At 40.4% G+C, this 17213-nt stretch overlaps 1 protein-coding gene across 1 annotated transcript; it reads right to left on the reverse strand.

The window, feature by feature from the left end:
* Positions 1 to 1045: 1045 nt before the first annotated feature.
* Positions 1046 to 11755, reverse strand: LOC306797833 (ubiquitin-conjugating enzyme E2 variant 1-like). Its single transcript, XM_079297274.1, has 4 exons — positions 11711 to 11755; positions 7505 to 7653; positions 4156 to 4281; positions 1046 to 2124 (listed from the first exon to the last, which is right to left on the reverse strand). Exons 1-4 carry the CDS (start codon positions 11730 to 11732, stop codon positions 1978 to 1980), a joined length of 444 nt encoding a protein of 147 aa, XP_079153400.1. The 5' UTR covers positions 11733 to 11755; the 3' UTR covers positions 1046 to 1977.
* Between the last annotated feature and the right edge of the window lie 5458 nt (positions 11756 to 17213).

Raw genomic sequence — 17213 nt, forward strand, 5'->3', positions numbered from 1 at the left:
CGTGTCCGGTTGGGTCATTCAGTGATCCATCCATGTCGATAAGGAACCATGTATTGCCAGTAGTCAGCTTAGTTGTATACAGCATTGCATCTAGCGGATCATTTCTCCTTGAGAGTCCATAAAAGCTTTTGTGTATAGTATGTAAGGGAGTGAAGGGCACCCAGCTATATCACCCACTGTGATTGATTCACCAATCTTTTCTGCCCCAAGCTTGGGTCACGTGCCTCTCTTTGTCCCGTTTCCCTGCGGAGAAGAGGGCAGATAGCAGCACCAACAGCTGCTGAATGGGGATGCTGCTTCTGGTTACACTTAGAGAAGCATCTCACTATCAGCCCAGAGACACAACCAGCAACTAAACTCCACACAGCTTACTTTCACCACTGATGCCTCTCCACTTGTAATCGAAGAGACTATTATTCTGAATCACCATTCATGAATGACAATGGGAACTTTTTTGCAAAGACAGAATTGTAACAGGCTGGGTGCATACGAGCACCAAAAACGGTTATGTGGGTACACTTTGTGGCATAGTTAGGAAACTCCACTGATTGTGCACACGTCAGTGTACAACAGTTTAAGTCTTCCCAGTGTCGTTACTGTTCTACCATGGTCTTATTCATGTCGATTGTGGTAAAAGCCAAAGAAAACGTTCCACATCATGGACAATAAAGTTTCTGACTAGAGTGGAGTCATCAAATCTGAGAAGAATCCCTCAGACTAGAAAGCCAGCATTCACAGGGGGAGTGTAATAGATGCTACTGAATGAATAATGTGAAATGTAGGCCAAACCGTTTTGGACTTACTCATAAGAAATAACTGAGCGTGAATCTTGGCCTGTTGCTTCTATTTTGACCATTAATTTACAAGAAGCAAGCAAAAACCTGCTTCACCTCTCATATGGGCACCTAAATATTGTTTTAAGACAGGCTTGAGAAACTGAACCTGCCATTTACAAGGTGAGCTACTGAGGTTGGCTTAGAACTACATTTACTTACTTAAGTCACAAGAAACCATTTTTGTGAAGAATCACGACACAAACGCGTGCAAAAGTAATAACGTTTAATTCAAATAAAACCATGCAACAGGTCACCATCACCCTGATTAGATTCAACCAGTCATAAAAAATAAACATCCAAAGCCGTACATTGCGTTGAGTGAGCGTTCACTGTGTGAGAGAGGAGACACAGGTCGGCCCAGAGACTGAAGAAACCCAAACAAGAACCCAAAAACAGCAGACAAACAAAAGCAAACAAATACGCAGCTCGGCCCATAGTACAGTGGTGATGAGGTGCCGAGCGCACAAACTATGTTCCGTTCCTCCCCCCCCCCCACTGGCTGCTAACAATCAATCACCATCACAAAGCGCTATGAACCATATGGCACACAGAAGACTAGTCTGAGAACATGAGTGATGAGCCAGCAGGGCCCTGTTGATACATACGTTGCTGAATGTCTAGTAGCAGTTATTTCCTGTGTCCTGGACATGCAGTCATTTGAGGAAAACCCGTGAATTTCACATCGTCTGGATTTTGCGGAAGCTGGGGAATTTGAGACCGACGCGAAGCACTGCGTGGGCTACTTTTATTTTTATCTCCATGAGGAGACCCGCAAATGATACAAACATTTAACATTTTGGTTTTTCGGTTTGCCGAGTTGATTCAAATCCCTCACCGCACTACCCAACAGGGACTAAGTGAAGAACGCAGCACACACACTCACATTATTGGTACACTCAATCAGGTCATTGGTTATTTTACAATCTGGATGTAGAACACACACAAGATAAGACAAAATAACATGAGTGAGATGTACAGTATTTGTGTTGGGGGCTGTCTGGATGCACATCCTTCTCTCTGTCCAATGGGAGGCTGCTGAGGGGAGGGAGGGGGTGGGAGTGGAGAGTCTTGGATAACATGATGTAGTTTGACAGTGGTAGATTTGTGTGTGCGTGTGTGTGGGAGGGATAGCAGCAGGTCCTCAGTTGCTGTACACCTGGCCTTCGGGTGGCTGGGAGAGCCGGCTGTTCTCTTTCAGCATCATGTGCTGTCTGAGCTCCTGCAGCACCATCCGGATGTTGTAGGAGTTTCTCCACCTGCAGAGTGCCGAAAGCGCCTTTATGTCCACCTGAGAGGAGAGAGGGAGATCCTTTTTATTAAGGCCTCAACAAGAGAGACATTTAGAGCCTGGCCTCAATGTAGCCAATACTGTGTGTTGGCACAAAGAATGCAATTAAATGATTTTAAGAGGACCACTTTCAGAAGACAAAAGTAACAAGAAGAAATCTGGCAAAGTTAGCAGTGACTTCTCAAAATGTTTCTGGTCTAAAAAGCATTTCAGGGCTAAACTAGCTCCTGAGTGTGAGAGAAGTTGGGGTTTGGGTACTGAACATTTTTAGGGTACCAACAGAATAACATTGGCCCTACAGAGTATGAGCCTGTCTGAGCCAGAGCCTGAATGTGTGCGTGTGTGTGCGCCATCTGCAGAGAAAGCTCAAGAGGGGGTGGGACTACGTCACAGTGAGTCTGGGCGACGGCGAGCTGAATGCAGTCACAACTTTGGTGACATTTTTCACACCTCGACACTGTAATATAAAAGCATGGCAACATGCCTCACATGTGCTTCCTCTGATACACACATGACAACCTATCCTCATACAGCGGTTCATATATCTTGTATGAAAAGTTACTCTTTAACTTTTTCCCAAAGCAAGCAATGCGTGTCACTTTCCACTCGTTACATGCAAGAGGACTTTTCAAAATCAACTTCTGTCTTGACAGGAAGCAACTTAGGCAAGAAAACTACTGAGTTAGGTTCAGGGAGAGATTGTAGTTTGGGTTAAAAGAACTACACAAGTAACGTGACAATTGAATCAAAGTTAACTTCTCATTCCATACGGGGAGCGAACAGCGGTCTCCTGGGTGATTAGCATTTGTTGAACCCGCCGGTTTGTTGGGGGCTTTATACTTCCTCTTCCAAGATTGCGTGCATAACTTACAAAAACATTTTGGGGGATGTCTATGAATTATGGTGCATTCATTTTTGGGATGAGAGTAGCCTGCACAGGACCACGTTCTGAGGCAGAGGACTCAGTCACTGAGCCCTGCTTATAGTCAGTCACATGCTTTTATTAATGTATTAGTGGTGGGGCAGTTCATCCAATCACACCACAGATGATGGTTTGCACAACTCTCACTACTCCATTAAAACACAGATGCTCTCTTCAGACCGCATTTGTTTGACAGTTCCTTAACTGTACATTAAACAATTCACCACAATAACTAAATGGATGAAGCTTATTTCATGCACAATATGTGCTATTACTTGGGTCAACTCCGCCCCTCTCTCTTAGCTTAGTGGTTCTCTTGGTGCCTGACTAAAAGTGACTCCTGGCGGCTTTGTGAAAAGGTTTTAAGATGAAACTCTTAGCTCTGAATCTGTAGAACTATTTAGGGGGAGTCCTGAAGGTAACAGAAGATACTTTGTAAATACGGCCACTGAATCTAAATCAAAATGGTAAAATAGACTGATTCCCAGCACTTGTAACTATCTTTACCTACTTTATCATCTGCTTGTATTTAGACCATTGCTGACAATGTGGCGAAACAATAAGCAGGACTACTTTATGCCGTGTCTGCTTCACAGCGATGCTCTGTAGGCCAATGTGATGACGGACTCATCGGATTCAGTGGATTAGTCTGTAGGGTTCATAGTTAAATTGACATCTCTTAGCCTTTCCTAAATACAATGGCTGGTCAAGGCCATTCCATGCTACGGAGAGTTCACTGATGACAAACCCTGTTTCATTTTCCTATAGAAAATAATACAATCTACCTAAAATAGGACCAGTGAAAGAAACAGGCCATATGAAACTTGTAACCTGTTGAGTCTCACTGTACCATTAATGGCGGTACAAAGTTCCTAAATCACATGGTTCCTAACAACTTACTCCTAAAAGCTACCACAGAGACAGAAGCATCAGTCAAGTCTTGAACCCAACTGGCAGCAGCAGCTCCTACTAGCAGAGCATGACTCTATAAATGATGTGTATGTCTGATTCAGTGCACAGCACACCAATAAATACTTGAAATGAATGACCAAATTAGACTGCTGACCAGACAGGTGAGAACGGATGAGAGGTGAAATCTGGATACTCACCCCACCGTTTGAACCGTGTACGCAGCTCATGTTGATCTTGTTCACAAAGCGGACGTGAGGGGGATGCTCCGGGTACCTGGATCCACATTCTATTCTCAGACTGTATATCCTGCCATCATAGACGGTCTGCAATCAAAGAAACGGTGACAGGTTAGCTCACAGAGTGAGAGTCAGGGAAATGTGGAGGTGTGAACCAGAAGGATTTCACAATCTGACCCGGTGGCACCGATGACAAGCCTCAAGGTAACTGCATAGAAATAGCCAATCTTCTAGCTGATGGAAAATAAGAGAAACAGCTACAAATGCTAAAGTCACCTTGGGGACTCACATCCCAACTTACTGCCATTGCCATTATATATATGTTGTCTACTTTGTTCCTGTAGCACAGGATCAAGGCTGCCACATTCAATACTGCAAAAACACAAACTAACTAGTGCATGCCTGCATTTTGTTCTTTTCTTCTCAACCACACAAGGAAGTAGAACATCATCTTAACGTTGTAGAGAGTATGCAAGTGCCACCAAAGGAAGCACTGGTCATAACTTTATAACAACAATTAACAACCCACAACTAATGCTCTTTAACGGGGCAAAACATCACGACTCAACAGTTTGTGACAGATAAACAATTTGTAGCACTAATAATTGTACATTTATAAAAATTTCACTGCCGAACTGCATGCTGGGTAAAGCTCGCCAACAGCTGATTAGAGGCTCCGTCACAGCAGTAACGTTACATTAAAGAACAGAAAAGAGCGATGCAGGATGAACAAAGACTGAACAATAAAAGGTATTTAGGTCAGACACATGCAACGCTGATTACTGTGTAATATGTGTGGTATTTGTTATAAATGTACATAGACATTGATCAGAAGCTGTAGGCTACATGTAGCGGCTTCTTCTTTAAATTCCATTGGCGGATGGCAACCAACTTGCATAGTGCCACCTACTGTACTGGAGTGTGCATTTTCAGGGTAACGTTTTCTTCACTGTTCTGAAAATAATATATATATATATATATATATATATATATATATATATATATATATATATATATATATATATATATATATATATATATATATATAACTAAAGAAATAAACCGAAACAACACCTACTAACAACTAAATCATACGGTCTAATCCCATTTCTTTCCATGGAGGGGCTTAGGACCCAGGGGAATGTAGGTGAAGAAAACAGGAAGTGACGGAACGGAAGAAACGCCACACAAACAGCTGTTCACCTCTCACTGGCCAGCCGTCTCTTTTCGGCGTTAATTAATCAATGCTTTAACACGGAAAAAAATACCGCGATACACCGTGAAACCGCCAGAGTCTTACAAAATACCGTGATATATCCAGGTCCTCAGTGCATTCAGCCGTGGGGGCAGACACTGGTATGCTGAATGAAAAGCTTAATGGGCCCAACTGACAAACAAACAAAACCATCGCCTCATATAGCTCGTTCCCATGTAAATCCACCAGCGGCATGTACAAAGAAGTGGATCTGAAATGTCTATATCAGAGGTCACAACATTTTAGCTTTTTTGCTTAGTCTACAGATTCAAAGTGTTTTCTTAGATTTTTTGAACAAAAAATCTAATCAGACAAATCAGACAATCATATTCAATTTTATTCTGATTTATTTGTGGTTATTTATTGTTATTACATTTTTTAAACAACTATTAACAATTATTAAGTCAACGATGCCTTGATTACATATACATCAGTCATTGTATGGAATTATTAAGAAAGATATTTTTGTAGTGCCTCAAATATTGTGATATTACCCATTTTTGTCCTGAACATATGCATTAGTCATTGTGTTGAATTTTTGAGAAAAACATTTTTACAGCACCTTAAAAATTAAAAAAATGTGACATTTGTAGGTACAAATTCAGTTCAGAGTTTTTGCTATGTAAAATATCTTAATTGACTGTCAGTCAGGTATTATTCATTTCCAGCCATCCTCAAATTAAAAGAATAAAGACACTTTACGCACAATTTAGGTGTATTTTCCCTTTAACTCACGAGATGCAGGTAGCATGTTTTATACTTAATGTGAATATAATTAATTTAATCTAATTTCCATCATGCAATATGTATACTTTGTTGGCATATTATTCTGAAAACCGGATGTTCGTCTGAAGAAACCGGATGTTTGTCTGAAGAAACCGGATGTTGTCTTTCCGCTAACTTTCAAAGTCCTTCGCTCGCTCCCGATCTGTGCCGTTTGAATCAGTTTACCGTGAATTTCAGCATATAGGTGCACTGCAATTGAAGTGTCTGCTGAGTTGACCGCAGTCTCAGGTCTGATTAAGAAGCGCTCCATTTATTTATTTGTTTAGAACGTTCAGTTCTTCACGCAACATCAGTCAAGGCGAAAATCAAAAACATTGTCTGGCAACTGGATCGGGTCATATAGGCTACGATGTTTTTCACAAGTTCATTAAATTATCATTATTATTAGAGGAAATTATGGGGGCATTTTTTGCCCCTCTCCTAGTGATATCAGGGGCAAAATTATATTTCGTCGGGGCAGTTTTGCCCTTTGCCCTCGTGTATTTCCAACGCTGATGACAACATATATGGAAACACATCCAACATTTGACGGCATCCCCCACTACCAGTTAACCAAAGGCAAAATGCTACCTCGGTCCCCAGCAGGAGAACTGTCTCTTGAAATAAGTGAGAAAAAAATAAATAAACCATTTTGCAAATAGTTTTTTTTTTTTTACCGCCATATTGAATTCGCACCAAACCGTGACTCCTAAACCGGAGTATGGGCCGAACCGTGACACCTACGGACCATTACATCCCCCGACTTATGACTTAAGGGAGGTTCTCCTAAACTGCAATAAAAGTGCCCGTCTCCTGCTGCTCCTCAAAAATCTGTATCTTGATGTTTTCAAATTTCTAGTTCACCTTAATCGCCACGGGATCTGCAGTACTCCTGCTGCTCATTAGCTGAGACTTGGCGTCACACCTGCAACCTCATTCACCACATGCACTCCATTAAACGCTGTTTCCCAGCCCTCACTACTATGAGTATGTAACTCAGCCTCTGTTTACCATTTTACTGCCATTTCTTATGAGACAAGCCATTGATTCAGGTTAGCACAAGCAACATGGTTCTAAATGAAATGAGACCCCTACTGATTAGGAACAACCCGACATAGTTAGCGTTTGGAGGGCTCCAAAGGTTTTCTTATTGTAAAACTTTGAAAAGTGCTGCCAAGAGTTAGACTTCTTGTCTTTCAAGAAAATGTGTTCTTATCCCATTTTTAAATTCAGTGCTGGAGAGAAAAGCTGTGTGATGCAAGAGCGTCGTAGGCCCTTTGGGCGGCTCACCTTGGGAGGGCCGATGATCATGCCATTCCACTGAGTTAGTGTCATGTCGTCGTCAGTCACGAGGCCCCAGCTCACTGTGCCGTCTCCACCTCCCTTCTGACCTTCCTCCAGCTCCTCCAGCAGCCGAAAGCTGCGTGGAACGACACAGCCTACACACACACACACACAGAGAGAAAAAGGATCATGACGTGAATTATTTCTGTTCACACGCTGAAGGCAATTCAAACATATCCAATAGTTTCCCTGAACAGAGGTTGCTGACTAAAGCTGTAGGAAGGTGTGTGTGAAAAATAAAACCATGTAACTAGAGTCACTTCTCATTAAAAAAACTGATAGTATAAAATTATTCTAATAGTTCAATCTGTCAGTGATTTATACTAGAACATAGTATTAACCTGCTAACCACACCATGACTCAGGAAATGACTCAGTTGGGCATGATGATTAACGACTGTTTTGTTAGTTTAATGTAACGGTCTACATTCATGTTCCAGGTCAAAAAGGTGTGATTGCACTGTTGACAGTTGAAAACACCTGAGACGGCTGACCATACATGGTCCAGCCTTGGTTCTGACCAAGTCTTGTTTCTAGGGCTGCAACTCACGATTATTTTAATTATCGATGAATCGGGTGATTCTTTTTTGCGATTTATCGATGAATCGGATAAAAAAAAAAAAACAGTAAATAATTTATAAAAAATAAAGAAAAATACAAATCTGAAAAGTTAACATGATTTGTTTGAATGTCAGAACTTGTTCTCTACACTACACTCACAGACGCACACACTCACAAACAGATGCACAAACTCTCACACACACAAGTTCACTTGAAGGTTATTCATTAAATTACCATGATTGTAGTAAGTGCAAGTTAAGTTCATTTATACACCACATTTAAACACAGCTTCATGACCAAGTGCTATAAAATAACTTTAAAATGAAATTAAAAAGTACAGCACACAAATATATTTGTCAACAATAACTGATATGGTACAAAGCACAGAATATATATACATGACAACAGATTGAAAAATGAATGGGCCAAAAAAGGCGAGTGAATAAAAACGTGTCTTTATTCTTGCAAACTATACCAGCCCTGCTGCACTACTGTTATTAACGAGCTAACGCTAACTTGTCATGCTTGTCAAGCTGGATAACGAGTAAACACCAGCACCAGAAGAGCTGCTGGAGGGACGTTAGGTTTCTCACTTCAAAACGGAACTAAAGTAGGATTCTGTAGTGATTTACCCTGCTGTTGAACATCCTCCCTCCTCATCAAGGACTCCAACATGTTTACGTTGTTGAATCAGGAAATAAATACTGTAGCAGTCTCTGTTCACCCAGAGCTCTACGATACCTCATATCAATAAGACCGGACCAAACGATGTGTACACGTGTGTGTGTGTAAACAATGAATAGAGTGGTCTCACCTACGTCACGATCTCCTTAGTTACGAGGTCTGTCCGCCATGTTGGAGTACATACAGATCCTACATGGCGGCGCGTAAACAAGGAAGTGCGGCGAAAATACCATACTTTGAGTCACTGGATAGTGCATCAAAGGTTCGCTACCTGGCCAAATTGAAGGTTATTGGTAACTTGGATCCCTATACGATGAGTGCAGATCGTTTCAGTGCCGATCCTACTTATCTTCCATCGGTAAACTACGCCAACATCTACACGTATCTCGTGAACACCCCGAGTCCTTACACAAGTAGAATATGGGATGTGTGGTTCTATAAAATGGTATAGAATTTGCAGGGTTGAGAAGTCCGGCAGTCCAGTATAATATCTCACTTTTTCATCATTATTTTCGAAAAATTCTGAATCAAACATGGATCGTTCATCGGAAAGTTCCTTTTTCAAATTCAGATTTTCCGAGAGTCTGCGCTGCATCTCAGCTTGCATTGCTGCAATCGTGGCCCCACCGAGGTCTGTCTGGTTGGCTTGGTTATTCTTATCCTCGTCCTCATCCTCTGCTGCTGGTGGGCTGTCATATGCATGATCCGACGTTCAACTCATATCAAGCAATGCTGAGGCTGCATCTATGTGTTTCGCCTGTTGTACACGCTCGACACGTCTCTGGTACCGACTGCTGTCACGGGCCGATGAAGCTTCGGTAACCTTCTCATGTCCAAGTTTAATTTATATTTCCTTTATTAAATACTGTTCACAAACGAATTTGTAAATAAAATCACTGACCACCACTTATAAAGTGATCCGCACATACTCTAGTGTACGCCAAATTCCATTCCTTTATATCTCGAGAGATGCGTGACAGCCATTTCTCGCGACGTCGCTTGGATAGCTCCTTCGTGTCATTTCCTTGATGTGTAATGACCGCTGGCAAACGAAAGAATGATTTCTTGTCTCTATCAGCTCTGCTGCCACAACCAAAGACAGCACAAAAGTTCACCACCGATAGGTTATGCGACTCAGCCGTGCATGCCAGTGGCTTTGTGTGTACTCCAACATGGCCGACAGCTAAACTGTGACGTCACACGAGACCACTCTATAGACGCTGCCGTATGTGGAGCTGCTACAATGTTAGCATAGCCTAGCATGAACACAAATAGTCCCGGGCGAGACTGGCGTTTGGTGTGAACACAGCATTAGGTCGTACTGATTTGTCTGCCTCCGCCATGTGTTTCACAACAACGTTACGGGTCTTTCCTCTACCTCCGCTCTTTTTTATTTTTATACTCAAACATCTCCGCGACTTATTGAGTGGCGTAATAATCGCGCGACACAACGAATCGATTATGAAATTCGACAATCGACAATGAAAAGTATTTTAATAATTGATTATCGATTCGTTGTTGCAGCCCTACTTGTTTCCCTAAGGCAGCAGTGTATATTTTGTGGGTGTATGTTTCTTTTGCATCCGAGTATGTTGAATTTATTAAATTGGCATGAATTGGCATGAATTGGCATGAATTTATTGAATTGGTTAAAACACTTGGCCTCGCAGAATCAGCGACTACTTTACAGGCTAGCTCGCGTGGAGGATCGTCAGCGCGCCTCACCTGGTTATTACAGGCAGTTAAAAAGTAATACTTAATGTTGCTGACGAGATGGGGTACGTTTGCCAGGTCTGAAAGTAGCACGAGAACATGCACATGATCAGGAGGGTACCACCCTCCTCCAGAGTATGAGTCAGGAAAAAACCCTGACCCAACGTCACCTGAGCAGTGTGTGGTCATGCAGACAGGGCTTCTACTTTGAAGTTCACCTATAATGTCATTATCACAAATTCCATCTTAAAAATGAAAATATACATAGTGTCAAACATTATTTATATTACATGATGTCAAAATTATCAAATTATATTTCTTCATTTCGAGGACAAATTTCAAAAGCGGCTAACTAAATACGTGTCGGCCATAATGGCAGGCAGCGAAAAAAGGGCCATCTGTAACACATTGATGGCCAAACACAATCTGCGACATCCACTTTTAAACTGACCACACATATGGGTTTACACTAGTACATCCTCAAATTGCCGTGAATATGTATATAATAAGACTGTACTTTGAGCCTTCATTCGTGACAGCAGGGTCCTCAGACGGACAGTGTTTGAATGGTAAAGTGAAGTCATTAGCATTGGGGTAGCCAGGGGTGAAATACTAAATCGCCATTGCTAGCCATTTAACGGGGTTACCTACTTACTTTCAATGTTAAAAACATACCACTGCGGGTGACTGGTCCCGTGACATTAGCAGCAAGAGTAAAATACCTTTTACTTTTGAGGATTTCTTCCGGATAGCCGCGATTCTACAGTTGCTGCCTAGCTAACGTTATCTAAGCAAACAAGTTCTCCAGCTATCAAGCTAGTCAGGGGCGTCACCGCCTTGCGAACAGAGAAACCCAGATACCCCCAGACACATGGGCTTTGTGGTGTGCGGTGACTCCATATGAAGCCTCGTCTTTTGACCGGATAGCTTCATATTGGTAAATCAAAAGTTGTTGCCGATTAGATGTGCGGAATGTTCCTCAAAGACTGGGCCAGTTTAGCCAGCCAACGAGCTAGCTAGCTAGCAGCGTATGATAGCATTTTCTCAAGCTAAATTGAATGTTTTAAACCGTCAAAATCCCTTCGCAGCTGGACTCTTGCACTTGCAAAACTATTGCGCACATAATGTGGCATACTGGAGATCATACCTCCTCAGGAAAATCAATGAAAATATACTGTCTGAACTGTCGGCTTACCTAGTGCGGCGGAGGCCGCCATCTTTATCACTGATTTACGGAAGCGCGCACGTATGAAGTTAACTGGCGCGTGACGTGACGAAGAAAATATGTAGCGTTAAGTTCATATTTTGATTTCATTTAAATTGCTTCATGATATTGCTATATTTATGCTTTTTACACGAGTGTTTGTGTGGCCGTTTTAACATTAAATAGCTGGACTGGATATATAGTATATTGTAGTTATCTGTCATTTGATTCTTCCTGGTCTAAAAGAACATTTCAGATATCCACGCTGACGTTTGTCCTATCCACAATTTTATTTTTGATATGTTTGACATCTATAGTGAAATGATTGGAGATCTGCAAAATAATTCTTTCAAGGAAAAACTCCAATTTCAGATATCTATTATATAATTGTTGCTAATCATAACTTAGGTATTATCTTTTTGGATATTCAGGACAGATATCCACAATACATTTGTAGATATATACAATGACATTGTTTCTAGTCATAATTTAAATTTTTTATATCTGAAATTGCATTTTTACAATGGCAATAATGTCAGGTGTTGATATCCATCAGTACATTTACTAGTCACAATGCATGATTGATATAAGAAATTGAAATGATGGCCTATAACAATAGGATAGTAGATATATGAAAACAGTTTTTCCTATTAAGAATTATATTGCAGATGTCCAGAATGTTTATTCTAGATATAAAAAACGGAATTGTGAGTGTCTGTATCTGAAAGCCAATACACATGAATGGCAAAAGTGACGTCACTTTTCTTAGGAAGAATTAAAGTACGGATATCTGCAGTACATATCCAGTCGAGCTATTAAATGTAAAAACAAGCAATAAATGACATTTGATTTGGTGCTACAGTTTCCTACAATATGAGCCCGTGGTGGTTATTGGAAGTGCAGGTTCGCCATCTAATGGGCATTACGGATAGCGTCAGATAAAAGGATATATTCACATTTTACTTTTCGCTCCTGTCTGGAAGTCAACATGTCAAGTGGCCATGTGAACACTGAAACAGGCTTCGCTTGCTGAAAACATTCATATCGGCCAGACAGAAAAATGTGACGCTGCCCTTTTAACTCGTAGCACACATCGGACGGATACATTTTTGAAATTGATACCTTGCTTATATTGTATTTGCGGCCATATTGGCAAATTAATTAATGAGTTTTGCTATATTCACGACTTTTTAATTTCTCCTTTTGAAAAAAACTACTGCTATTTATCAACAAAATAAATGTGATTGTTGGGCTTCCAAAGGTCATTGTTGTACGTGGGAGTTGAAAAAACATTCTCACCTCAGGATCCATATAGTAGCTGTGGTGCGTTCAATCATAATGTACTGAAAGATCTTTGTTGCGATTTGCTCACCAAGTTTGTTTTACTATTTCAATTTCATCTCTCTTGTTATACTGAAATAACAGCCAGGAACAAGGACAACAAAGCTGGACAAATAAAGGTAAGTCATAGGGCAGTTAAGTCCACAAGTAATGAAAGAATATCTTTGTACATAAACATAAAATATATAAAAAGCACCAATTATCAACAATACAATAGGAAATAAATTGTCTATATGCAGGTCAAGTGTTCTGTAAGTTGTAAACTATACAATATGTGCAAAGAAATAAATACTGAATACATCATGGATCTGAACTAGATCATTATTTATATCACTAATATGCACTGCATTTGTTTCTGACCCATTGACTTTGAGACAATGGAACTGGAAGCGTAAAATTGCAAAAGTCATTCCTGCACCACTATTATGTAAACTTGAAAGTGAGTCAGACTTATGACCACTGAGTTAATACCATTTTGCTGTAGGTCACATTGTACATGCATGCAATATGGAACCAGTTTGCAAACAATATGGTATATCAACAGATGTACAAGTATTTGATGAAATTTCACCGATGACGAAACATTAAAGCAGTGGAAAATCTGTAGTATCAATGGATTTGTCTTGAGCAAAGGAATCTTTTCTCTTTTTTCAGTTCTTCATTGGATCATGGCTTTACTTTCCATCAAATTGTATGTACACTTTTGGAGGTATACCCTGTTCAAGACCAAACAAATAAACAAAGAGACAAACAATTAGTTTGCATGATATCTCAAGCGTTGTAAGGAGATTCAAGGGTTAGGATCCACTAGGGCCCTTCATAATAGTGTGCACCAGGGTCGTCATTATAGTGTGCACGAGGGCAGGGGTCCCCAACTGGCGGACCGGATCTGGACCTAGACGCAGTTGCATCCGGACTCAGGACCTAAAACCGATAGATAACTTGGAATTATTCATATTCGACAAAAAGTTGAAACTTTAACCGGTGCATCTTATTCAGCGAAAGAATAGAAATATATAAGCAAGAATGAACAGACTCTTATATGTTAATTCTTACCACAAGCGGTTAAAACCAGCATGTCTCATATGTTCAGAAACCGTAACTATTGATAAAAGAGGCAAATGAAGCGCACTATAAGGCAAAGCACAACTCTTTTGAACAAACGCACCCACTCACATCTGAAATGAAGACACAGAAAATAAACATAAGAGCCCAATATGATCAGAATCCTAACACATTAGTTCACTTCACAACAATGATGTTAACTGAGAGGAATAGAGCTGAAACAAGTGGTTTATAAATCCTCTTGGGCCCTAGCCCTATTTTTAGGCCTCTGCTCGAAAATTGCATACCCATACTCAAGAGAGTCCAGAACTCTAACTACAAGGTCTATTTTAATAATTTTGATGGTGTAATACAGGTAACACATGTGAGATGTGTTCAATTGGGTAAATATTGTGTATATTTTACTGGTTAATAACTGATACACTTATGGCACAGATCAAATTGAAAAAGTTCCAGGTTCGCCTGAAAAAAAAGCACATGTCCCCACAACATATTTTACTTCGATTGAGTGAAGCAGGCCAGCATAAATGGTCTGATTCAAGCTAAATTTAGATTTTCAGAACCAGCAGTTGCATTGCTGTATTATAATTTTATATACTATATAACTAAATATTAACTATATATTCACTTTTCTTATCACTAAGAGTGTTCAATAATCCTAATAAAGCAGTTTGACACCATTTGGAATCATTTTGAGCAGTTATGAGTGTCATATCTGTCAATCATAAAAATATATGAATCATAACGCGTGTGTGACCCTGGTATGGCCTGTGATCAGCCGATTTACTCATGAAACACCTGTTTCGATGTGGGATAGTCCAACGGGAGCCACGCGGGGGTGTTTGATCGTATGCGGGTCTGTTTACTGACAAATGCTGGGCGAACCCCCCTCCCTACATGGATTGGTCCACCTCACAGAATCGCCTGCCATTTTGTCATTCATTTTACCAGAGGATTGATCTCGCTCACAGCCATGCAAGCACAACATGGAGGACACTGTTGCGGCGAAATCCGCTGGATTAAATCCGTTTTTTCATCTCCAAAACGTTTTCTCGTGACCTGTGGCTGATGTTGGCATATATACCCATAACTTTTGAACGGTTTGAAAGAGTGTTATTTCGACGACGCGGCTCGTCTCCGGGTCGAATCACGAGGCTGTTACATGTATTCATCCGCCATGTGCGATCTATGCTTCGTGATGAGAGAGCCATACAGCGAGCATAGTTAGTCGATTTTTGGCCACAATTGTGGCAAATCTTCTAGATATCTTCCAGATATATTAGTTCATGTATAATTGTGTTTGCAGTGTTTACAATGGCTGGTATGATGATGTTGCTCGGACTTTTTCCGTTAATTCGATATTTAATATGTCTGGAGCATTCTTTTTTTTTGTTCATGAAAAATGCTTTCTACGACATGCTGAATGCTACACTTTTATAAACAGGCCCCCGTGGGGGTCTGTCGGGTCCAAAGGTTAATAACCACAGATAAAGTCAATGCGCACTAATTTCTCTTTTTGGATGACAAAAATATAATAGAACATTTTCTCCAGAACTTTTCCTAAATGTTCTCCATGAACCTTCATGGATGGAAGAAAAGTGAGAGAGAAGTTTTTGAAGGATGAGTTTTTATTCCCATCAGTTATGTGTTAAAGAACATGAGCGCTAAAGAGCATTAGACTGGAGAGTCTGTCACTGTTTGGATATGTGATAATGAACATAGTGGGAAAGAGAAGGTTGTCCTTTGCTCCACTTCCTACCCAATCCTCCCCCAGCCCGAAGGGCCAGCCTTCCACCCGCTCACCCCCCATCCCAGCCTGCCCAGCTCCTCTCTCCTCTTTTTAGACCAGTTACTTGTCAGAGTGGCCAGAGACTTCGGGGATGAATGGCTCAGTGTTTTTCACAGGGACAGGCATGCCCATTCACACTCAGCTTTTCCACTTTTCAAACTCACGTCTCTGTCCCCGTGCTGGGAATACAGGCCTGTGCTGAGAAACTTACACACAAACAGCCTGCCACACGGACTGAGGGGCCCCTACAGAATCATGGCTATGATAGTACCATTAACTTCAAAAAAAGTTACATACAGTGTTTTGTATTTAGCTGTCACTATGTTGAGAGCCATATGGAGGCAAGAGAAATGCTGAAAATCTTATAGCATCTTTCAGTGGTGCTTCTGACATGTTCTACACTGTAATGAATTGCTGTAAATTTACCTTGGATTTACAATGGTATCTAACAGTATTTCATAATAACTGTAACATACAGTTAAATACTCATAATTTTCATGTAAATTAACAGTTAATGCCGTCAATTAACCATAATATAGATATAGATAGCCAGAATTGATCAGCTTAATACATATTCTTTTCTGTGAAGTGGTGGAAATACTCTTCTCTAAGTTCAGTAAGTTACTATCCATCAACATCCTACAGTTGATTGTAGGCTAATGTGTCTGCTATGATGATAGCACATTTTTATTAATCAAACTGCTCATAGCCCACTCATCATTTTTGAGGGACAAGATATGATCTGCTGTTCCTGAACATGACTTTGGACAGAACATCTTCAGTAGCTACCCTTCTGAGCACAGCCATGTGGAGATCAACCGAGGAGCCTAAAGTTACGCTTATCATATGTTGTATATAAACTCACATTTGAACTAGTATAACATCTTAGCATAATATTGGAGGAAGATAAAATGAATTGAGTGATGCAACCATAATTATATCCTATAAGTTCTAACCCTACAGTAGCCAATACTGTACCTATTGGATCATGACTATAACTTTAAAGCTAACATGAAAAACACCGTCTGTTGTTAAATAACTTTTGTCTGTTCTTATTTTTTTCATTTGAAACTCAACCAGCAGAACTTCAGCATGAGTTCAATATTCACAGCTTTGACAGCAAATGATAAGTGAGATGAGCATAAATATACAATGTTATATTCATTATAATGCATTGGAATATTGTGGAGATGAAATGAATATAAAAATATCTTGACTAAACCTTGAAATATTCTGGTGTATGATTGCTGTTTGCCAACAGACTGATTAATTCATGGTTTCTCCATAAGGCCAACTTTT

Source organism: Melanostigma gelatinosum, assembly GCF_949748355.1.
Source record: "Melanostigma gelatinosum genome assembly, chromosome: 3".
Classification (NCBI taxonomy): Eukaryota; Metazoa; Chordata; class Actinopteri; order Perciformes; family Zoarcidae; genus Melanostigma; species Melanostigma gelatinosum.